The sequence below is a fragment of the Aquarana catesbeiana genome, linkage group LG04 (genome assembly GCF_042186555.1).
Source record: "Aquarana catesbeiana isolate 2022-GZ linkage group LG04, ASM4218655v1, whole genome shotgun sequence".
Classification (NCBI taxonomy): Eukaryota; Metazoa; Chordata; class Amphibia; order Anura; family Ranidae; genus Aquarana; species Aquarana catesbeiana.
In genome coordinates this window covers 631,278,935-631,300,918 of record NC_133327.1, presented here as the reverse complement: position 1 = coordinate 631,300,918, position 21,984 = coordinate 631,278,935, and the positions used below count along the sequence as shown (strand labels likewise).

The following is a 21,984-nucleotide window of genomic DNA, read 5'->3' as shown; positions in this document are numbered from 1 at the left end:
CAGTAGGGTGGACGGGGGACAGTGGGGTGGACAGGGGGACAGTGGGGTGGACAGGGGGACAGTGGGGTGGACAGAGGGGGGGACAGGGGGACAGAGGGGTGGACAGTGGGGTGGACAGAGGGGTGGACAGGGGGACAGTGGGGTGGACAGGGGGACAGTGGGGTGGACAGGGGGACAGAGGGGTGGACAGGGGGACAGTGGGATGGACAGGGGGACAGAGGGGTGGACAGGGGGACAGAGGGGTGGACAGGGGGACAGTGGGGTGGACAGGGGGACAGTGGGGTGGACAGTGGGATGGACAGGGGGACAGAGGGGTGGACAGTGGGGTGGACAGGGGGACAGAGGGGTGGACAGGGGGACAGTGGGGTGGACAGGGGGACAGTGAGGTGGACGGGGGACAGTGGGGTGGACAGGGGGACAGTGGGGTGGACAGAGGGGGGAGCAGGGGGACAGAGGGGTGGACAGTGGGGTGGACAGGGGGACAGAGGGGTGGACAGGGGGACAGTGGGGTGGACAGGGGGACAGAGGGGTGGACAGGGGGACAGAGGGGTGGACAGGGGGACAGTGGGGTGGACAGGGGGACAGAGGGGTGGACAGGGGGACAGTGGGGTCCTCACTTGTTCGTAGGCTGTTGCTTGAAGCCTCCGCTCTCTTGGTCACTCTTCGCGCCTCCTGTCTCCGTGCGGGACTGTGCTGGGAACTACACTTCCCAGCATGCAGCACGGCACACGGAGCCCTCCATTACTGGTGTGGGGGAGGCGGCTTGAGCGGAGCGGATATGCTCCCTGCCGAAGCCGAGCCGACCTGGCCCCGGCCCAAGCCTCTATTGTCGGGAATCCGGCCCTGGGTGGATTGGGCCGGATAAATGTCCTCGGCGGGCCGCATGTGGCCCGCGGGCCGTAGTTTGAGGACCCCTGATGTATATGATCTGACAATTTTGATGACCTGAAGATTCAGTATATTTGCATTGGAGAACGTGTCCCTTCGTTATGTTTTTATAGATATATATATATATATATAGATATAGATATAGATATCTATCTATATCTATATATATAGAGATATAGATAGATATCTATATCTCTATATATATAGATATCTATCTATATATATAGATATATAGATAGATATCTATATCTATATCTATATCTATCTATCTATCTATCTATCTATCTATCTATCTATCTATCTATCTATCTATCTATCTATCTATCTATATATATATATATATATCTATATCTATAGATATATACAGTATCTCACAAAAGTGAGTACACTCCCTCACATTTTTGTAAATATTTTATTATATCTTTTGATGTGACAACACTGAAGAAATGACACTTTGCTACAATGTAAAGTAGTGAGTGTACAGCTTGTATAACAGTGTAAATTTGCTGTCCCCTCAAAATAACTCAACACACAGCCAATAATGTTTAAACCGCTGGCAACAAAAGTGAGTACACCCCTAAGTGTCAATATTTTGTGTGGCCACCATTATTTTCCAGCACTGCCTTAACCCTCTTGGGCATGGAGTTCACCAGAGCTTCACAGGTTGCCACTGGAATCCTCTTCCACTCCTCCATGACGACATCATGGAGCTGGTGGATGTTAGAGACGTTGCGCTCCTCCACCTTCCGTTTAAGGATGCCCCACAGATGCTCAATAGGGTTTAGGTCTGGAGACATGCTTGGCCCGTCCATCACCCTTACCCTCAGCTTCTTTAGCAAGCCAGTGTTTGTCTTGGAGGTGTGTTTGAGGTCATTATCAAGTTGGAATACTGCGGCCTAGTCACGAAGGGAGGGGATCATGCTCTGCTTCAGTATATCACAGTATATGTTGGCATTCATGGTTCCCTCAATGAACTGTAGCTCCCCAGTGGCGGCAGCACTCATGCAGCCCCAGACCATGACACTCCCACCACAGTGCTTGATTGTAGGCAAGACACACTTGTCTTTGTACTCCTCACCTGGTTGCTGCCACACACGCTTAACACCATCTGAACCAAATAAGTTTATCTTGGTCTCATCGGACCACAGGACATGGTTCCAGTAATCCACGTCCTTAGTCTGCTGCCTTCAGCAAACTGTTCTTTCGGGCTTTCTTGTGCATCATCTTTAGAAGAGGCTTCCTTCTGGGATGACAGCCATGCAGACCAATTTGATGCAGTGTGGGGCATATGGTCTGAGCACTGACAGGATAACACCCCACACTCCCTCAACCTCAGCAGCAATGCTGGCAGCACTCATACCTCTATTTCCCAAAGACAACCTCTGGATATGACGCTGAGCACATGCACTCAACTTCTTTAGTCAACCATGGCCTGTTCTGACTGGAACCTGTCCTGTTAAACCGCTGTATGGTCTTGGCCACTGTGCTGCAGCTCAGTTTCAAGGTCTTGACAATCTTCTTATAGCCTAGGCCATCTTTATGTAGAGCAAAAATTATTTTTTCAGATCCTCAGAGAGTTCTTTGCCATGAGGTGCCATGTTTAACTTCCAGTGACCAGTATGAGAGAGTGAGAGCGATAACACCAAATTTAACACACTTGATCCCCATCCACACCTGAGTCCTTGTAACACTAACGAGTCACATGACATCGGGGAGGGAAAATGTCTAATTGGGCCCAATTAGGACATTTTCACTTAAGGTTGTACTCACTTTTGTTGCCAGCGGTTTAGACAATAATGGCTCTGTGTTGAGTTATTTTGAGGGGAGAGCAAATTTACATTGTTTTACAAGCTGTACACTCACTACTTTACATTGTAGCAAAGTTTAATTTCTTCAGTGTTGTCACATGAAAAGATATAATAAAATATTTACAAAAAATGTGAGGGTGTACTCACTTTTGTAAGATACTGTGTATATATATATATATATATATATATATATGTGTATATATATATATATATATATATATATATATATATATATATATATATATATATACACATATATATAAATATATATATATATATATTTCAAAATCGGATATAAAATAACGGCTTAAAAACATTATAAATCTAAACACTTCAAATTAAATATTATAATAAATATATTTTCCCTTTAAAGTGTCAAAATTTGCAATTGAATTAAAATTGCAATTTTTCATTGATGTGTATTTGGTGATGACAGCATCAATTTAATTTCAGTCTGTTGTACAACCACACGATCTTGCTTTACATGTGACAGATTTCCTCCCAACGGTTGTATATCAGTTGTCTTCTCCCAGTGCCTCATCTGGAGCTCAGCTACTGTAACCACATGCTTCAGCTTTACAGTAGATCAGCGCTTGAGACAGCGTAATTATTTTATTTGCCAGTGGGAGAGAGCAATGGCCGTAATCTGAAAAGGATAACAACTGTGTTTAATAAGTAGATTTATCTGTAAATATTTGCAAATCCACTCTAGATGACTACCGCGTTTCGGAGACCAGGTTGGAAGCAGCGCTGTGTTGAGCCACTGGCATAGGACCAAAGACCAGGGGCTCCGTAAACACAAAGGGCCATAAAAATAAATCTTTGTAACACTTGTTTACCAGCCGCAATTTGAACAGAAAGATGTTACTTAGAACGATGTCAATTCCTTACGGATCACGGACAATTATCTAAAGTATCATCCATTTCCGAGGTTGAGGTATTGTTTTGTTTTTTCTCCAACTTTTTTTTTTTTTTCCTCAAGGAAATGGAGAGACTTAACTTTTGCCAGCTTGTGCTAATCTTGCAGGGTTTGTTGCCAACAATGTGTTTGCCAAAAGGCTTATGTTTCTATAAAGCTTTGCAATACAAAGGATTACATCATGCTGATGTCACACAAAATTCTTAAGTCGCTCTTGTAATATTTTTTTTTTCTTTTAAATTGTAGACTGTGTACTTCCATTGAACTTTTGCGCTACAAACAAAAAAAGACCGACAATTTAAAATGAAAAAACTATTTTTTTCTTTACCTTCTGCTATAAAATATTAGGGATGAGCCCGATGTTCGAGTCGAACGTCAGGTGTTCGGCGAATAGCGAACAATTTGGGGTGTTCGCTGCAAATTCGAAAGCTGCGGAACACCCTTTAAAAGTCTATGGGAGAAATCAAAAGTGCTAATTTTAAAGGCTTATATGCATGGTATTGTCATAAAAAGTATTTGGGGACCTGGGTCCTACCCCAGGGGACATGGATCAAGGCAAAAAAAAGTTTTAAAAATGTCAGTTTTTTTCGGGAGCAGTGATTTTAATAATGCTTAAAGTGAAACAATAAAAGTGAAATATTCCTTTAAATTTTCGTACCTGGGGGGTGTCTATAGTATGCCTGTAAAGGGGCGCATGTTTCCCGTGTTTAGAACAGTCCGAGAGCAAAATGACATTTCTAAAGGAAAAAAAGTCATTTAAAACTACTCCCGGTTACATAAACGGTGGCCCCGCCCCCCTCTGATGCCACGGTAAAGCCATAAGGAAGTCCCCATGCATCAGAGGGGGGCGGGGTCACCCGGGAACGTCACGGTGTGGCCCCATCTTCAGTTATAAAAGAACTGTCAAAGCGAAGACGCGTCATACGGCGACATTTTGATTTTTTTATTTTTTAATAAAGGACTTGTCCCAAGCTGTGTCTTGTCATTTTTACCATTTTGACACTTTTTTTGCGAAATGGTAAGGGTACATTTGTACCCCATTACCATTTCACACAGGGGGGAGGCTGGGATCTGGGGGTCCCCTTGTTAAAGGGGGCTTCCAGATTCCGATAAGCCCCCCGCCCGCAGACCCCCACAACCACCGGGCAAGGGTTGTGGGGATGAGGCCCTTGTCCCCATCAACATGGGGACAAGGTACTTTGGGGGGCTATCCCAAAGAACCCTCCCAATGTTGAGGGTATGTGGCCTGGTATGGTTTAGGGGGGGGGCACTCTCTCGTCCCCCCCTCTTTTCCTGTGGCCTGCCAGGTTGCGCGCTCGGATAAGGGTATGGTATGGATTTTTGGGGGACCCCCACGCCATTTTTTAAAAAATTTTGGCGTTAATATCCATACCAGACCTGAAGGGCCTGGTATGGAATTTGGGGGGACCCCCATGCGATTGTTTTTGTTTAATTTTGGTTCGGGGTTCCCCTTAATATTCATACCAGACCCAAAGGGACTGGTAATGGACTGGGGGGATCCCATGCCGTTTTTTTCAATGACTTCTTTTGTCTGTATTGCCTGGACCGACAATTCATTATAGCCACAAGTACTTTTAAATTACTTTTTTTCCTTTCGAAATTTCATTTTGTGCAGGGACTGTTCTAAACACGGGAAACACGCTCTACTTTACAGGCATACTATAGACACCCCCCAGGTATGAAATTTAATATTACACTTTTATTGTTTCACTTTAAGCATTATTAAAATCACTGCTCCCAAAATCACGGCCATTTTTAAAACTTTTTTTTGCATTGATACATGTCCCCTGGGGCAGGACCCGGGTCCCCAAACACTTTTTATGACAATAACTTGCATATAAGCCTTTAAAATGAGCACTTTTGATCATTAATGTTCGTGTCCCATAGACTTTAACGGTGTTTGAACAAATTTTTTGCCTGTTCGCATGTTCTGCTGCAAACCGAACCGGGGGGTGTTCGGCTCATCCCTATAAAACATATCCAATAGAATATGTAAAACATCAAAATTCTTCATAAATTTAGGCCAATACCATATGTATTCTGCTACACATTTTGTATTAAAAAAATCCCAGTAAGCGTATATTAATTGGTTTGCATAAAAGATATAGCATCTTCAAACTATTGGACATATTTATGGAATGTTTTTTTTTTCTTACTAGTAATGGCGGCGATCAACGACTTGTAGTGGTATAGGGGTTTATTTACTAAAGCTAGAGAGGGCAAAATTAGTCACAATTTTGCATACAAACCAGTTTTTAACCTCAGCTTGTGTAATAAAGCTTAGGCAATAAAACCTGGAAGCTGGTTTCTATTCAGAATTGCGACTAATTTTGCCACCTTTAGTAAATAAACCCCTAAGTGACACTTTTGACACTTTTTTTGGGGACCAATGACACTAATACAGTGATCAGTGCTAAAAAAATATGCACTATCACTGTACTAATGACACTGGCTGGGAAGGGGTTAACATCAGGAGTGATCAAGGGGTTAACTGTGTGCCTAGCCTGTGCATGGTTACTGTGTGGGAGGTGCTTGTACTATGGGAAGGCAGAGATCTGTGTTCCTGCTTTGCAGAAACACAGGATCAATACCTTTCCTACTGACAGAATGGCAGTCTGCCTTGTTTACATAGACTCGACTCCACTGGACCCGCTGATTGACTCCCACTGTGTCCAATCACAGCGGGAGCGGGCGCATGCGGTGTGCATGCTTGCCCCAGACCAGAAAGTGCAGGATCACGTACTAGGTACACGATTCTGCGCAGGAGAGCCACCTTGGCACCGTATATGTACTGTATACGGTTGGCAAGTGGTGAAAGTATAACTAAATGCACATTTTTTTCCTGTGTTTTGAATAGTGTGGAGAGGGATTGGAACACCTATTAGGTTTTTATTACTGTCAGTTTCCCCATTAGGAGGATTCACCCTCTCTATTTGTCCTGTTTAACCTTATCTTCAAAAGTGAAAGTTACATAAAATCCCAAATTTTGAGTTGGCTACTGAACACTAATAGAGGAGAAATCTTCCACCAGGGACACTAGTTCTGGTGACAACCCGGGATTCCCTTACTTTGGAAGCATTTCCTTTCACTTACTGTTTTGGTTATGGGATAGGAAGTAAAGGGAAATCTCCCCAGATGGCAAAAAAACTTATTGTGTATTTCTTCCAGATCTCTGCAGTAATCCAGGAGCTTCCTGTAACAAAGACTGGTCACTTCTGCTCTCTCTCCTTGTACAGGGTGACTGGTCTTGTCTCCGCCCCCTCCTGTAGTTTTATGCAGGCAGCCTGTAGTGGGTGGAGCCTGCTGAATGTACAGCACAGTGATGATGACACTACTATTTTTTACAAAGGAATAACTGACTTGCAAAAGTATTTAGTGCACATATAATTGATTTATAACCTTTGAGGCTATGTTTACAGGAATGCTCTACCCAGCTGCTTCGTTCACTCCTGAGTGACCTGTCTGGTATTATTACGTATGGGGGAGCATATGTCTAAGCTTTCTCACACATGAGGGCACAGGGGCTTGCTGATTGGCTGATCAGGCACCCAACACTGTCATATGGGGTGGTGGTGGAAAGAGTCCTCGGTCCTTGTTATCTCCAAATGATGACTTGATGCATATATAGCACTCTCTTTGTGTCCATAAAAAGAATGCAATGGGTGAGAAAAGGTAAAATAAGTATAATTAAAATGGTAGTAAACTCGCTTTATTATTGTATAATAAAGCTTAACTGTAGGTAAAATGAATATCTCCTAAACGTGCACCATTTAGTAGATATTCTAGTGAGCAGTAGCCGGTGATGTCACCATCACATGCGCTCTGAAGGAACAGCATACCCATGCCATTCCTTCAGAGCTGTGTGCCATGCCCGAGACTCCCGGCTCAGCTATTCAAGCCGCAGCAGCGCACAAACCCAGAAGGAACGATGGGTGAAGATGGAAGCCTCTGCAGAGGTGACAGCGCGTCGCTGGAGGACTTTGTTTTTTTGGTTGTTTTTTAATAATGAGTTTAATACCGCCTTAAGGTCTCATGCACACAGAGGGGGTTATTTACGAAAGGAAAATCCACTTTGCACTACAAGTGCAAAGTGCACTTGAAATTGTACTTAAAGTGCACTTGGAGGTGCAGTCACTGTAAATCTGAGGGGTAGATCTGAAATGAGGGGAAGCTCTGCTGATTTTATCCAATCATTTGCAAGCTAAAATGCTGTTTTTTATTTTCCTTGCATGATCCCCCTCAGATTTACAGCGACTGCACTTCCAAGTGCAATTTCAGTGCAATTTCAAGTGCACTTTGCAGTGCAAAGTGTATTTTCCTTTCGTAAATAACCCCCAAAGTGTTTGCTCAACTCCTCTCAATGCCTTAGCTCCTTGCAGAAAAAAAAAGCAGCTAAACCAGCACCTAAAGCTGCATTTTGCACACACGTTTACGTGCTTCAAGCGTTTGGGCATTCATTCATTACATTGTTAACAAAAAAGGGGTGGTGGGTATCTGGGCTAACTATAATAACAATAATAAGTAAAAGCAGCCAGCACAGTTTGTTGATCATCAAACAATAAAAAATATAAAAGTCCCAAATGCAGCACTTGAAATCACATGAGAGTTCTTTCATTAAATAGATTGAAAATACGAAGGGCCCTTCACCAGCTTCTGTGTGTATGGAAAAGCACACCACAACCAAGTGAATCCAATCTGCTTACTGGAAGGAAATGATATATAGGCACATAATCATCAATCTCAGGAAATCATGGTGTTACTCTCCAGATAATACAGGTAAAGCGGCACGTAAATTCATTACATTGGCCAGAATATACATTTTTTCTGGCCATTGGTGTGAATGAACGCTCAAGCGCTAAATGTGCCTAGTGTTTAGGTATGTTTAGGTGCATTTATTGGCATTTAAGTGCATCAAGCATTTTTTCTGTTCAAATGCTCCTCTCCTGAACACACAAGTGATGTTTTTTTTTTTCAGCCTCTAAATGTTCCTCTTTTATATGCCTGTAAAGGCATAGAGTGTAGATGTGGCTGGGAACAGATGCAGCATCGCATCGATTCTGCAGCCACCTAGGAGAGTATGGATGTTTGTTTTTTCAAAACCCGCACTGAGTTGAGAAAACGTTGAATTAACTTCCCTGGAAGCAAGTTCTAGCCAACTATGTAGATTGCTTAAAAAAAAATCTGGATGTATTTTTAAATACACCAAATATAACATTTTATTAATATAAGAAAACACTATACAGTGCCTTGAAAAAGTATTTACACCCCTTGAAATTGTCCACATTTTGTTACAACCAAAAACGTAAATGTATTTTATTGGGATTTTATGTGATAGACCAAGACAAAGTGGCGCATAGTTGAGAAGTGGAAGGAAAATGATAAACGGTTTAAATAATGTTTTGCAAATAAATATGTGAAAAGTGTGGCGTGCATTTGTATTAAGCCCCCTTTACTCTGATACCCCTAACTAAAATCTAGTGGATCCAATTGCCTTCAGAAGTCACCTAATTAGTAAATAGAGTCCACCTGTGTGTAATTTAATCTCAGTATAAATACAGCTGTTCTGTGAAGCCCTCAGAGGTTTGTTAGAGAACCTTAGTGAACAAACACCATCATGAAGGCCAAGGAACACACCAGACAGGTCAGGGATAAAGTTTTAGAGGAAGTTTAAAGCAGGGTTAGGTTATAAAAAAATATCCCAAGCATTGAACATCTCACGGAGCACTGTTCAATCCATCATTCCAAAATGGAAAGAGTACGGCACAACTGCAAACCTACCAAGACATGGCCGTCCACCTAAACTGACAGGCCAGGCAAGGAGAGCATTAATCAGAGAAGCAGCCAAGAGGCCCATGGTGACTCTGGAGGAGCTGCAGAGATCCACAGCTCAGGTGGGAGAATCTGTCCAACTACTGGACAACTATTAGTCGTGCACTCCACAAATCTGACCTTTATGGAAGAGTGACAAGAAGAAAGCCATTTTTGAAAGAAAGCCATAAGAAGTCCAGTTTGCAGTTTGTGGGAAGCCATGTGGGGGGACACAGCAAACATGTGGAAGAAGGTGCTCTGGTCAGATGAGACCAAAATTGAACTTTTTGGCCTAAAATCAAAGCGCTATGTGTGGCGGAAAACAAACACTGCATATCACCTTGAACACACCATCCCCACTGTGAAACATGGTGGTGGCAGCATCATGTTGTGGGGATGCTTTTCTCTAAACAAGGATAGGAAAATTGGTCAGACATGATGGGAAGATGGATGGAGCCCAATACAGGGTGATCTTAGAAGAAAACCTGTAATGCCGCGTACACACGATCGGAATTTCCCTCAGAAAAAATTTGGATGGTTTTTCTGACGGAATTCCGCTCAAGCTTGGCTTGCATACACACGGTCACACAAAAGTTCTCTGAACTTTCGACCGCCAAGAACGCGGTGAGGTACAACACTACCAAGAGCCGAGAAAATGAAGTTCAATGCTTCCAGGCATGTGTCGAATTGTTTCCAAGCATGCGTGATTTTTTCCATGTCCGAATTGCATACATTGCATTTTCGGATAGGAACTTTTCCCAACCGAAAAATAGAGAACATGCTCTCAATCTTTTGCTGGTTGGAATTCTGCCAGCAACAGTCCGATGGAACATACACACCGTCGCATTTTACGACAAAAGGCTCTCGTCAGAGCTATGCTGGCGGCATTTCTGATCATGTGTACGCGGCATTAGAGTCTGCAAAAGACTTGAGACTAGGGTGGAGGTTCACCTTCCAGCAGGACAAAGACCCTAAACATACAGCCAGAGCTACAATGGAATGGTTTAGATCATATTCATGTGTTAGAATGACCCAGTCAAAGTCCAGACCTAAATCCAGTTGAGAATCTGTGGCAAGACTTGAAAATTGCTGTTTACATATGCTCTCCATACAATCTGACAGAGCTCGAGCTATTTTGCAAAGAAGAATGGGCAAAATGTCACTCTCTAGATGTGCAAAGCTGGTAGAGCCATCCCCAAAAAGACTAGGAGCTGTAATTGCAGAGAAAGGTGGTTCTAAAAAGTATTGACTTGGGGGGGGGCTGAATAGAAATGCACGCTACGCTTTTCACATATTTATTTGTAAAAAAAATTGAAATGCATTTATCATTTTTCTTCCACTTCACAATAATGTGCCACTTTGTGTTGGTCTATCGCATAAAATCCCAATAAAATACATTCACGTTTTTGGTTGTAATATGATAAAATGTAATTAATTTCAAGGGGTATGAATACTTTTTCAAGACACTATATATTGTTGATCTGGGGAGTATCCAACTGCCTTCAAGGGTCAGAAAGAACTAATTTTCCTACTGAAGCAAATTTAAACATGCTTTGTAAGGGATTTCTGTTTCTCTCAATTAGCTGTAGGTTTTTTGGGGGGGTTTTATTATGTTTACTTTTTTTCAACCTATGTTACTGTGGGGTTGATTTACTAAAGGCAAATACACTGTGCGCTTTGCAAAGTGCAGTTGCACTCTGCAAATGCAGTTGCTCCAGATCTTAGAAATAAGGTAAAGCTTCACTTTGCAAAGGATAGCCAATCACATGCAAGGAAAAAAAAAAAAAAACATTTTTGCTTGCTCATGATTGGATGATGGAGGTCAGCAGAGCTCTCCCTCATTTACTAAGCTCTAGAGCAATTGCACTTGCAAAGTGCACAGTGTGTCTATGGTAGCACCATAATGTGAAAATCTCCTCTTAAAGTGGAACTAAACTGTATCTTAGCACCACAAATTTAAAGCGCTATTTATTACATTTTTATATTCAAGGCAAACTCACCCATCCATCCATTACTCCCTTTTTTTTTATTTGAGAAATCACTTTGAAAAACGCCCCCCCTAGCAGTTCTAGCTGTAGCCATTTTGAGCTAAGGGCAGATGATCAATGTAGTATTAACTCTCTGATATCCATCTGCCCTTAGCTCAGGCACGCAGGCTGGAGGGTGTGCTTAGGTGAGAAAGCCCTTCCTCAAGAAGAAAAATTAAAGAAAAAAAAATTCCCATGAAGACTACTGGGATGTATGACATCATTTCGGCCTAGGCTAGAAACCAGGAAGCAACTGAAGAAATGTAAAATAAAGTTTAAAACAAGTAAATATCAAGGAAAGCGGTCCACAGGGGTGTAGCACCAAAAGGGGCACACTTTTCCCCTTTGTATGACGCAATACCAACTTGAACCCCAACAAAAGGTCTCCCCTATGCGATAAGCGCAGTTTTTACACATTCAGATATTCCATGCGCCTCCTAAGGGGACTGTATACTTATCCATTTAATAACTTGGTCCGGTATCCATGGGCCATCTCTTGGTACTATTGATATTGTATTGAATACACTTATAGTGGGAATTTGTGACCACTTACCGCTTTGTGTGATTTATACTCAAATACCTATACATGACTACTACTGTATATACCAGTGGTATCTACTATAGACCACATGATATATGTGTATCCCACTACTTTAGACACACATATGCAATTCTGTTTTTTCGGCTGTTTGTCAGTTTGGTCAAGTTCTCCCACACCTTGAGCCACAAGTTTACCAGCACCTACCCAGTATCTGTCCTGAGGAAGCTAATATTTTAGTGAAACGCGTCGACGAGCAAGTTTTTGGAGGCAATACTGGATCAGAAATGTTTCTTTTACCTTGATACAGTATTAAATTAAATCTTTGTACCATAGGTCCAGTCCTCTATAACTGCATTATTGGGTAACTGGTAACTGTGTCCATACAGGGTGTTGTTTGTATGTTGTTTATATGTTTTTTTAACTATGTTGTAATAAAATTTATACTTTTTTTATTGATTCTCTCTCTCATTATGTGCCCACAAAGTCTGCAAATATTTTGACTTGGTCAATCCTTGAATAAATATAATATGCCTTCCTGCTTATTTACTGATGCTAACAGCATAACGATTAAAATAGTTAAAATGATTGTAATTTTGAGAGAGTTTAGCTCTGCTTTAATTTGTGAATCACCTGAACCTCATTTTTAACACTATGACTATAGCCAGGTATAACACAGCAGCAGATATACCCAATAATTGTATGTAATGTCACCATGATCAGTTGTATTTGATGTTATCTAGCAGGTCTGATCGAAGGTCATTGTCTTAGCAGTACCATTAGATCCCTGACGTTTCCACATTGGGTGCTTTTCAGTAGCTCAGTCTAATTGTAATCTGATTGAGCGCCATAGGGTCCCAGTGACTTCTCACTCTCTTCTTTTTTTTGTTAAAGTGGTGGCATTCTGTCATGAAGCAACATTCTTGTCCTAGAAGCATCTGTTGATGATTGACACATAAGTTATACATAAATTCCAGGATAATGGCTTCCTACACAGTATTCATTAGAGACTGGAGTAAAGGTGCATTTGTCATCTATATCATGAGCTCTACATAACACTGGCCTGTATGTGAGGGTGGCAAGAAGGAAGCCATTATTCAAAAAGAACCAGGTCACGGCACATCTGGCGTTTGCCTGAAAGCATGACAGTGATCCAGTTGTGATATGGGAATGATTTTGGGTTCAAAGCAATACATGTGGCACCGTATATTGCCCATAGACATCCTGTCTACAGCAAAGTATGGTGGAGGTGGCATTATGCTGTGTGGCTACAAAAAAGTAAACTTTACTAGCCCGTAACGAACATATTTCCCACAAGTCAGGAAATGGCTGATTCCAACAAAAGCTTCCATCACACGTGTTTTGCTAAATGACAGTGCCCCTCTAAAAGTCATCTGTGTTGTCATGTTGTATAGAGGTCTTTGCAAAATCAAAGTTTCCTATCAGTGTTTTTACAAAATGTAATACTAACTTTTTGCAGATGCCATCCACCCAAACTATTACAATCCTTACTTCAGAATCGTCCGGTTCGACGTCTCTGCAATGGAGAAAAATGTTTCCAATTTAGTGAAGGCAGAATTTAGAGTGTTTCGTTTACAAAATCCAAAGGCACGGGTATCAGAGCAACGAATAGAGCTATATCAGGTAAATGTCAGATTTGTGATGATTTTTTTCAATATGTTTTGTAATATATGTTATCATTTCTAATGTGAATATGTCATGCTGTACAGTGTTAATAGATGAAATTAACACTCTTTTAGTTGATAAAAATACCACTAAAACTAAAACAGTTCAGATGACTAAAATATGACTAAAACTATAATGCCATTTTAGTCAAAAGACTATTGCCGCGTACAGACGATCGGAATTTCCAACAACAAATGTTGGATGTGAGCTTGTTGTCGGAAATTCCAAACGTGTGTAGGCTCCATCGGAAATTTGTTGTCGGAATTTCCGGCAACAAAAATTTGAGAGCTGGTTCTCAAATTTTCCCACAACAAAATCCGTTGTCGGAATTTCCGAGCTTGTGTACACAATTCCGACGCACAAAATTCCACGCGTGCTCGGAATTAAGCAGAAGAGCCGCACTGGCTATTGAACTTCATTTTTCTCGGCTCGTCGTACGTGTTGTACGTCACCGCGTTCTTGATGTTCGGAATTTCCGACAACATTTGTGTGACCGTGTGTATGCAAGACAAGTTTCAGCCAACATCCTTCGGAAATAAATCCACGGTTTTGTTTTTGGAATGTCCGATCGTGTGTACAGATAGCATATGACTTAGGCTCCATTCACACTGATGCAGTGCAAATTGATGCAATTTCACAGCGCAATTTGTGTTTTGACAGGTGCAAATTTAATGCAATTTCTGAGGGGACTGGGCATTGCTGGAGATTAAAGGGTAAGTTCACCTTTACAGAAGAATCTGTAAGGTGAACTTACCCCCCCTCCCCCCCAAGTATAGCCACCTCATGGCTCCAGGGCCTAGAAATTCCCGGAGCTTCCAAAAGTATCTATGGAGGGACATTTAGGAGCATTCTAATTGGTCAGCGCCGTCACATGGGGGGGGGGGGGCAACCAATCAGAACCTAGCCTGTCCTCTCAGCAGGGAAGAAGAGGAGTGAATGCCAAGCGGATTTCTAAGCCCGGGACCCCTGAGGCGGCTATACTGGGGCTCAGAACGGGAGATCGCCACGCTGCAGGTCAGCAGGACTAGGGGGGTGAGGATGGCGTCCTGTGTAAGTTCACCTTACAGATTTTCATGTAAAGGTGAACTTACACTTTAAATTCGCACCGCACCTGCACTAAACTGGCACAGTGGTGTAGTGGGTAGCACTCTCGCCTAGCAGTAAGAAGGGTCGCTGGTTCAAATCCCAACCACGACACTACCTGCCTGGAGTTTGCATGTTCTCCCTGTGTCTGCGTGGGTTTCCTCCGGGTACTCCGGTTTCCTCCCACACTCCAAAGACATGCTGGTAGGTTAATTGGATCCTGTCTAAATTGTCCTAGTATGTATGAATGTGAGTTAGGGACCTTAGATTGTAAGCTCCTTGAGGGTGTAGGGACTGATGTGAATGTACAATGTATATGTAAAGCGCTGCATAAATTGATGGCGCTATATAAGTACCTGAAATAAATAAATAAAATAAAATAAATTTTAAGCAGATCAAAATTGCACATCGATGTGAATGGTCTTCTTAGAAAACAATGTAATTTCAGATGACGTGCAAAGCTATGCCTTTCGAATCGCATTAGATTTGCATCAGTGTGAACCGGGACTAAAACTAAATCGAAAATTGTCATCAAAATTAACACTGGTTACATATCACGATAGTAAAATCTGGGTCTGTAGTGCATGTTAAAACCTAAATAATAACATGTTATTCACTTTTTACTCTAGAAGTATATAATGAGTTTGGAAATATTAGAGAAATGTTTAAAAAATGCATTACAATTTAAATAAACCCATTAGATTTTAGTCAACTAAAATGACTTTAGTCAACTGTACTGGAAATTTTAGTAGACAAAAATAGGACTGAAACTAAAACAATTCAGATGACTAAAATACGACTTAAACTAAAATGGAATTTTAGTCAAAAGGATATGACTAAAACTAAATCGAAACTTGACATCAAAATTAACACTAGTGTTGTAAGAGCTCATTTACATGGCTGTGAAAAACGCTGCATACAGATTGTACAGCGTATAGTTATGTATGCATCTGCACGCAGTAGTATACAAGTCCATAGGGCCTATTCACACAGCTGCGCCTGACAAGGGAATGTTGTTCTACGTTCAGCAGCATAAAAAATAAAATAAAATATAGCACACAGCTGCGTCCAGGGCTGTAATTTCTGCTGTATTTTACTCTAAACTCATGTAAACATTTGTGTGAGCCCTATAGTGTTTTTAATATTTGTGTGGAACATTTTGGCCATCACTGCTGCTCAGTACAAACATGTAAATGTTAACAATATGTAGCCAGTGGTGCTACAGCTGTTGACTACACACTATTGATATCAAAAGGGTTAGTTCACCTTAAAAAAAAAAAAAAAAAAACACCTATGCAGGTAAGCGATGTCTGTAGGTAAAAACAAACTGTGTGGCTCTGACTAAAGATGAATAATACCCTTGCTATAGGTGTAGGCCATTTACATACCTTGTAAAGCCTGATTGGAATACTCTCAGGACATTGCTAAAGGAGACCTACTCATTACTGCTCTCCACCATTACAGGAGTGAGCTCTTTCTCTGATTCCCACCCCTTCACATGTCCTTTCTCATTCCTGATGCAGTAGCTCCCAGCTCAGTGTTTGAGAGCTCACTCCTGTGATGGTGGAGGTGAGCATTAACAACTAGGCCTCACTAAGCGACGTCCTAACAACATCCTGGGAGTATTTCAGTCAGCTTTCATAAGGTATGTAAATGGCCTACACCAATAGCAAGGTCATTATCCAACTTTAGTCAGAGCTGCACAGTTTGTTTTTATCTACAGACGCCCCTTATCTGCAAATATTAACCCTTAGCCCCGGTTCACACTGCCCCGACTTGTCAGGCAACTTGAGAGTTCAAAGTCACATGACAAGTTGCGCCCCATTAACGGCAATGGATCCGTTCTAATCGGTGCGACTCAAGTCACTTCGATTTAGAAAAAGGTTCCTGCACTACTTTTGGTGTGACTTCATCACGACTTGCATTGACTTCTGTCAGTATCGTAGAAGTCGTATGCAAGCCTCAATGAAGTCTCGCAGGGATCCAGATTCAAAGTCGTGCAACTTTGACGTCGCGGCGCTGTGAACCGGGGCTAAATTAATCATTCATGCGGCAGTGCATTCACAGAATGACCTCGGCCTTCAGTCATCCAAAATCAGCCAAGGTCATTTTGTGCATGCATTGCAGCCACATGAATTGCTCACTCGGGGCTGATACGTAAAAGATAGTTTGTAATCAGTGATCAATGCCGTGGCTGCTACTGCTGCTCATGAAAAGCCCCTCACTAGGCAGGGGGGATGTAAACAGGTTGTACAAGCTACGTGCATGCAGCTCATATGAATAGATGCTTGTGTCTGTTGTCTGTATGAGTTAGGATGCACTATGAATCAAGTTTTATGCAGGATCTTGCTGTTGGCATTCAGCCAGTAAGATCCTGCATAAAAACAGTACATTTATGTGACTGAGCCCTTACAGTCATGATGGTTAGGTCAGATTTGTCAAAGTGTCAGAACTTCAGACATTCAGACAGTGGGGTAGATATAGACCCCTTTCACACTCGAGGCATTTTTCAGGCGCTCTAGCGCTAAAAATAGCGCCTGAAAAAAACCTCAGCTGCAATCCCAGTGTGAAAGCCCGAGTGCTTTCACACTGGGGCGCTGCGCTGGCAGGACATCGAAAAAAGTCCTGCAAGCAGCTTCTTTACAGCGCTGTAGGAGCGGTGAATACACCGCTCCTAAAGCGCCCTTGGCCATTGAAATCAATGGGCAGTGCCACCGATTTGCTGGCAGTTTTAACCCTTTTTTGCCCACTAGCGGGGGTTAAAAGCGCCCCGCTAGCTGCCGAAAAGCACTGCAAAAACTACGGTAAAGCGCCGCTAAAAAAAGATAGCGGCGCTTTACCGCCTGGGCGCTGGCAGTGAGAAAGTGCCCTTACTTAAACTGGTGCACTCAGACTTGTGCAGCTATGTATGGTAGCCAATTAGCTGCTAACTTTAGCTTGTTAAATTAAGCTTTGGCAATAAAACCTGTAAGCTGATTGGTTTCTATGCAGAAGTGAGCCTGATTTTGCACTCTCCAGTTTTAGTAAATAAATGCCATTGCACTTTGCCCTTTGCCTAATTGAAGTGTATTTAAGCCCCAAACTTCTTTCCCCCCATTTTAGAGGGAAGGGTTAGCACCCTTAGCGGATTTATATTGCTGTCTGACCTATATACCCATTTGGAAGATTTATTCTCTCGATTTGTTCTGGTGACCCCGCTAAGGGACCATCTAAAACTTTGAGTTGCTTTTAGAGCAGGAACATAGGAGAAATTTTTCATTGTGGATGCTTTTTCTTGTAACAGCTGTGAAGAAATTTCCATTACTTTGGATATATTTCCTCTCACTGCCAGAACCACACCTGCCCAGGATGCATCCAGTGAATCTGAACCAGTCCCCCTCCTGTTGCTTCTAGGGTGAATACAACTGTATTTACATTATTTATTATTATACAAAAGAAGAGGGTCATGCAATGGGAGGATTTCTTGGAGCTTAGTAGTGGACAACGTATGTTGTCAGTCTACTGAAATATGGATTATACTCACACTTTATCACAGAGCAACCTTTTTATTTAATGAACAAAACTTTTCAGGAATAGTGACAATGAAACATCATTTTGCTCCTGTATACACTCCCGCTTCAAAAATAATACAGATTTTTTTTTTTCACTTTTTGTTAAAAACACACATCTTGAAAAGCACCTCCAACTTTCCAGAAAAGTTTTCAGGAATGTGTTTTTTTTTTTTACTAAAATGAACAATAGAAGACCCATCAGGACATGGTCAGGTAACTAGTTTGACAGATGTGTGCTGAGACCGCATATACAGTACAATCTCATTTTAAACATCTTCTTTATTTAAACTTTAAGGGCCAGTCCACCCAAGGAATGATATTTTACTTATGGATAGAGCCTGGTGGACTGAGTCAGCCACTGTCTTCTTATATGTATTGGAAACTCCAACAGTGAGATCTCCTTGCTCCTACTATCCCTTCCAGAAGGGATAGTAGGAGCCCCCCATAATGGGAACAGTGGGCAGAGCCCAGAACGCAGAATAAAGATCTCACCAATAGAACCTCTGAGAGACTGAAGTACCTCTGAGAGACTGAAGTCAGGTGGTTCTAACTCTTTATTATCTATCAAAAGCAGACATATCAATTTGGATGGACTAACATTTAAATATGTAGAACATGCCACAAGTCATGTACAGCTGGCACCTAGCGGAACACTTTAATATATAGAACATGCCACAGGTTATGTACATGACTAGGATAAAACCGATGTCAACCACCCCCAAATTCTGTGATAACCGATACAACCCTATAATCTGATTTACCAAATATTCAAGAATAATTAGACTGACACCATTTGAAGTGAAATGGGCCTTAGCAGCCATTTCTTAACAAATAACCAAAACACAAGAAACATTCCTTTAAAAAAGAAACATAATAATAATCCCTGTAAATCAATAAAGCAAGGTTGCCGATCTTTGAAGACACTAAAGAACCAAACTTGTTTTGTATCTGCATACCACTTAAAGGTCCTCGGCTGCAACACACGTCTCAGGGATCATCCCAACTCTCAAATCTCTGCAGATACCTCCATGTCCAAACCTCCCAGTTAACCCACTGTTAACTGGACTTTTACAGAGGAGACCCATACCATAGATGGTTCCCCACTAAGCAAAAACACTGTTAATTTTAAAGGCCTCCAAAGATCCCAACCGCCAGGCCACTACAACCACTGATGGACATAAATTCAACATTTTCAGGCGAGAGGGAGGGAAGTTTCTTCTTCATCGGTTGGATTCCAACTGCTTGGAATTCTCCTTGATCCCACCTGGACCAAACCAAAGCCCCTCCTAGACCTTCAAAACCCACCAATCCTGGTACTTAACCTCCCATCTACTGTTGAGCTATTAACCCTATATTTGCATGTTTCTCTAGTCATGTCAACCCTTCGCTTATTTTTTTTTGTTATTTCGGGCCTATCTGTTGGCACCTACACACAGTATACAGAACACCACTTTAGGTCACGTACAGTTGACACCAACAGAACATGTTATATATATATATATATATATATATATATATATATGTATGAAACATGCCACAGGTTATGTACAGTTGGCACCTAGTGGAACACTTTAATACATAGAACACACCACATGTCACGTACAGCTGGCAGCTAGGCAAATACATTCATGAACATGTTGCTTGTAAAGCACCCAGGGAGCCCCGAAGCTTAGCATGTTTCAACCAGCTTCTGTTGTGTGCACCTCCTGCACTTCACTTTTGGTCATTTATAGAATTCATCATTGTTACGGACCTATGGTGAGGAGTGGGAACTGGAAGGGGGCTGGCTTGAGTTTCAGACTACAGTAGAATGGTGGAATCTGCAAAGAATAGTGATGGGTTAGGGGACTCCTGTGGTGCTCTATATATCATGCAACTGCTCTTGCAGCCCCTCTTAGTGCCTGCTGTAAATAATTTTAGACATTTTAGAATACAGGTAAATGTGATAAATGGGAGGGTGAATCACATCAACTGTGCTTTAATTATTGCCCAGAAAGTTAGTCAATAGTGTATTATACCATATATTTTGTAACCATTATTACAATTAAAGGTATGAATTTTTGTATTCGAATTCCCTGTTACACTGAGAGAGCCTGACTCCAATGACTGAATGTTATGTATTCAGAGAAATCCTCGTACAACGCCAATTTCCTTGATAACATTCCAGTAAAAGCCGCGTTTGGTAGAAACTTCAAAACGGAGCCCTTGACCCAATGTGACCCAACAGAGATCTTTTTTCTGAATCGACACTGTATGCTATAAGCACTAAAAGGATTCTGTAGTCTTTTAAATGTCTTCTAATATAAAATGTAGGCAGGTTTATATTACATGCAAAGACTCAAAGTCACTAGTGCTCCAAATAGATGTGTTTTACATCACATAAGGCATAAGAAACCAATGTTTTGGGGCCCAGCTGCATGCTCAGATAAGGGTCTGGTATAGATTTCTGGGGGGGCTGCATGCTGTTTTTCTTGATTTTTGTGGGTGGTTTCCCCTCTAAAATCCATACAAGACCTGAAGGGCCCATGGGGTTCCCTCTTGACACCTGTACTGGCCCTTCATATACGATAAGGGCCTACTATAGATGAAGGGAATATCCAGTCATTTGCTTAAAAAAAGAAACAAAGCAGCTGAGGCTATCATTTACCCAAAATTTAAACCATTGAAGTGAAATGGGCCTTAGCAGCCATTTCTTAACAAATAACCAAAACACAAGAAACATTCCTTTAAAAAAGAAACATAATAATAATCCCTGTAAATCAATAAAGCAAGGTTGCCGATCTTTGAAGACACTAAAGAACCAAACTTGTTTTGTATCTGCATACCACTTAAAGGTCCTCGGCTGCAACACACGTCTCAGGGATCATCCCAACTCTCAAATCTCTGCAGATACCTCCATGTCTCAGATAAGGGTCTGGTATAGATTTCTGGGGGGGCTGCATGCTGTTTTTCTTGATTTTTGTGGGTGGTTTCCCCTCTAAAATCCATACAAGACCTGAAGGGCCCATGGGGTTCCCTCTTGACACCTGTACTGGCCCTTCATATACGATAAGGGCCTACTATAGATGAAGGGAATATCCAGTCATTTGCTTAAAAAAAGAAACAAAGCAGCTGAGGCTATCATTTACCCAAAATTTAAACGGCATCTTTTTTTTTTTAGATTGTATGAAATTGTACAGATGAGTCACTTCACAGGTAGGGTCAGGGTATCCCACAAGCATTTTACTTAAAGGGTAACTCCACTTTTGTGGCAAAAAAATAGCAAATAAAAAAATAATATAGCATATACAATTGCGACACAAGTCATATTGTAACTGAATGTTTTAAAAAAATGCCTTTCCTTTTCAATCTGCAGCCGCTGTAATTTTCTGTAAAATGCAATGCAATATGGCTATCTGGAGGTGTTCTGTACACAGAATATTTACAGGGCTCCCCCCAGAAACATAATTTCCTGCTTTTCTGATTGGCTCACTGATTTTCTCAGAAGTCTGCACTAAGATACAAGTAAAAAAATTTTGGCATCCCCTGCAACCAAATCACATCTAAAGTGATGCAGACCCTTCAATTTTCCTCATTAGTGGCCTGCAGGTGCACCAGCTGGTTAATAACCACTCCCATTAGATTCACTCGGCACAGGGGCATAGAGGAACAAACA

The 21,984-nt window shown here is 41.7% G+C and overlaps 1 protein-coding gene across 2 annotated transcripts in view; it reads left to right on the top strand.

Annotated features, from left to right (window-relative positions):
* The window catches only part of TGFB2 (transforming growth factor beta 2), a 196,392-nt gene that overhangs the window by 154,705 nt on the left and 19,703 nt on the right, over positions 1-21,984 (top strand). For both annotated transcript variants that reach the window (XM_073628368.1, XM_073628369.1), the window contains exon 2: positions 13,490-13,653. In XM_073628368.1, coding sequence (XP_073484469.1) covers positions 13,490-13,653 — 164 coding nt within the window. The remainder of the gene's footprint in view (positions 1-13,489; positions 13,654-21,984) is intronic.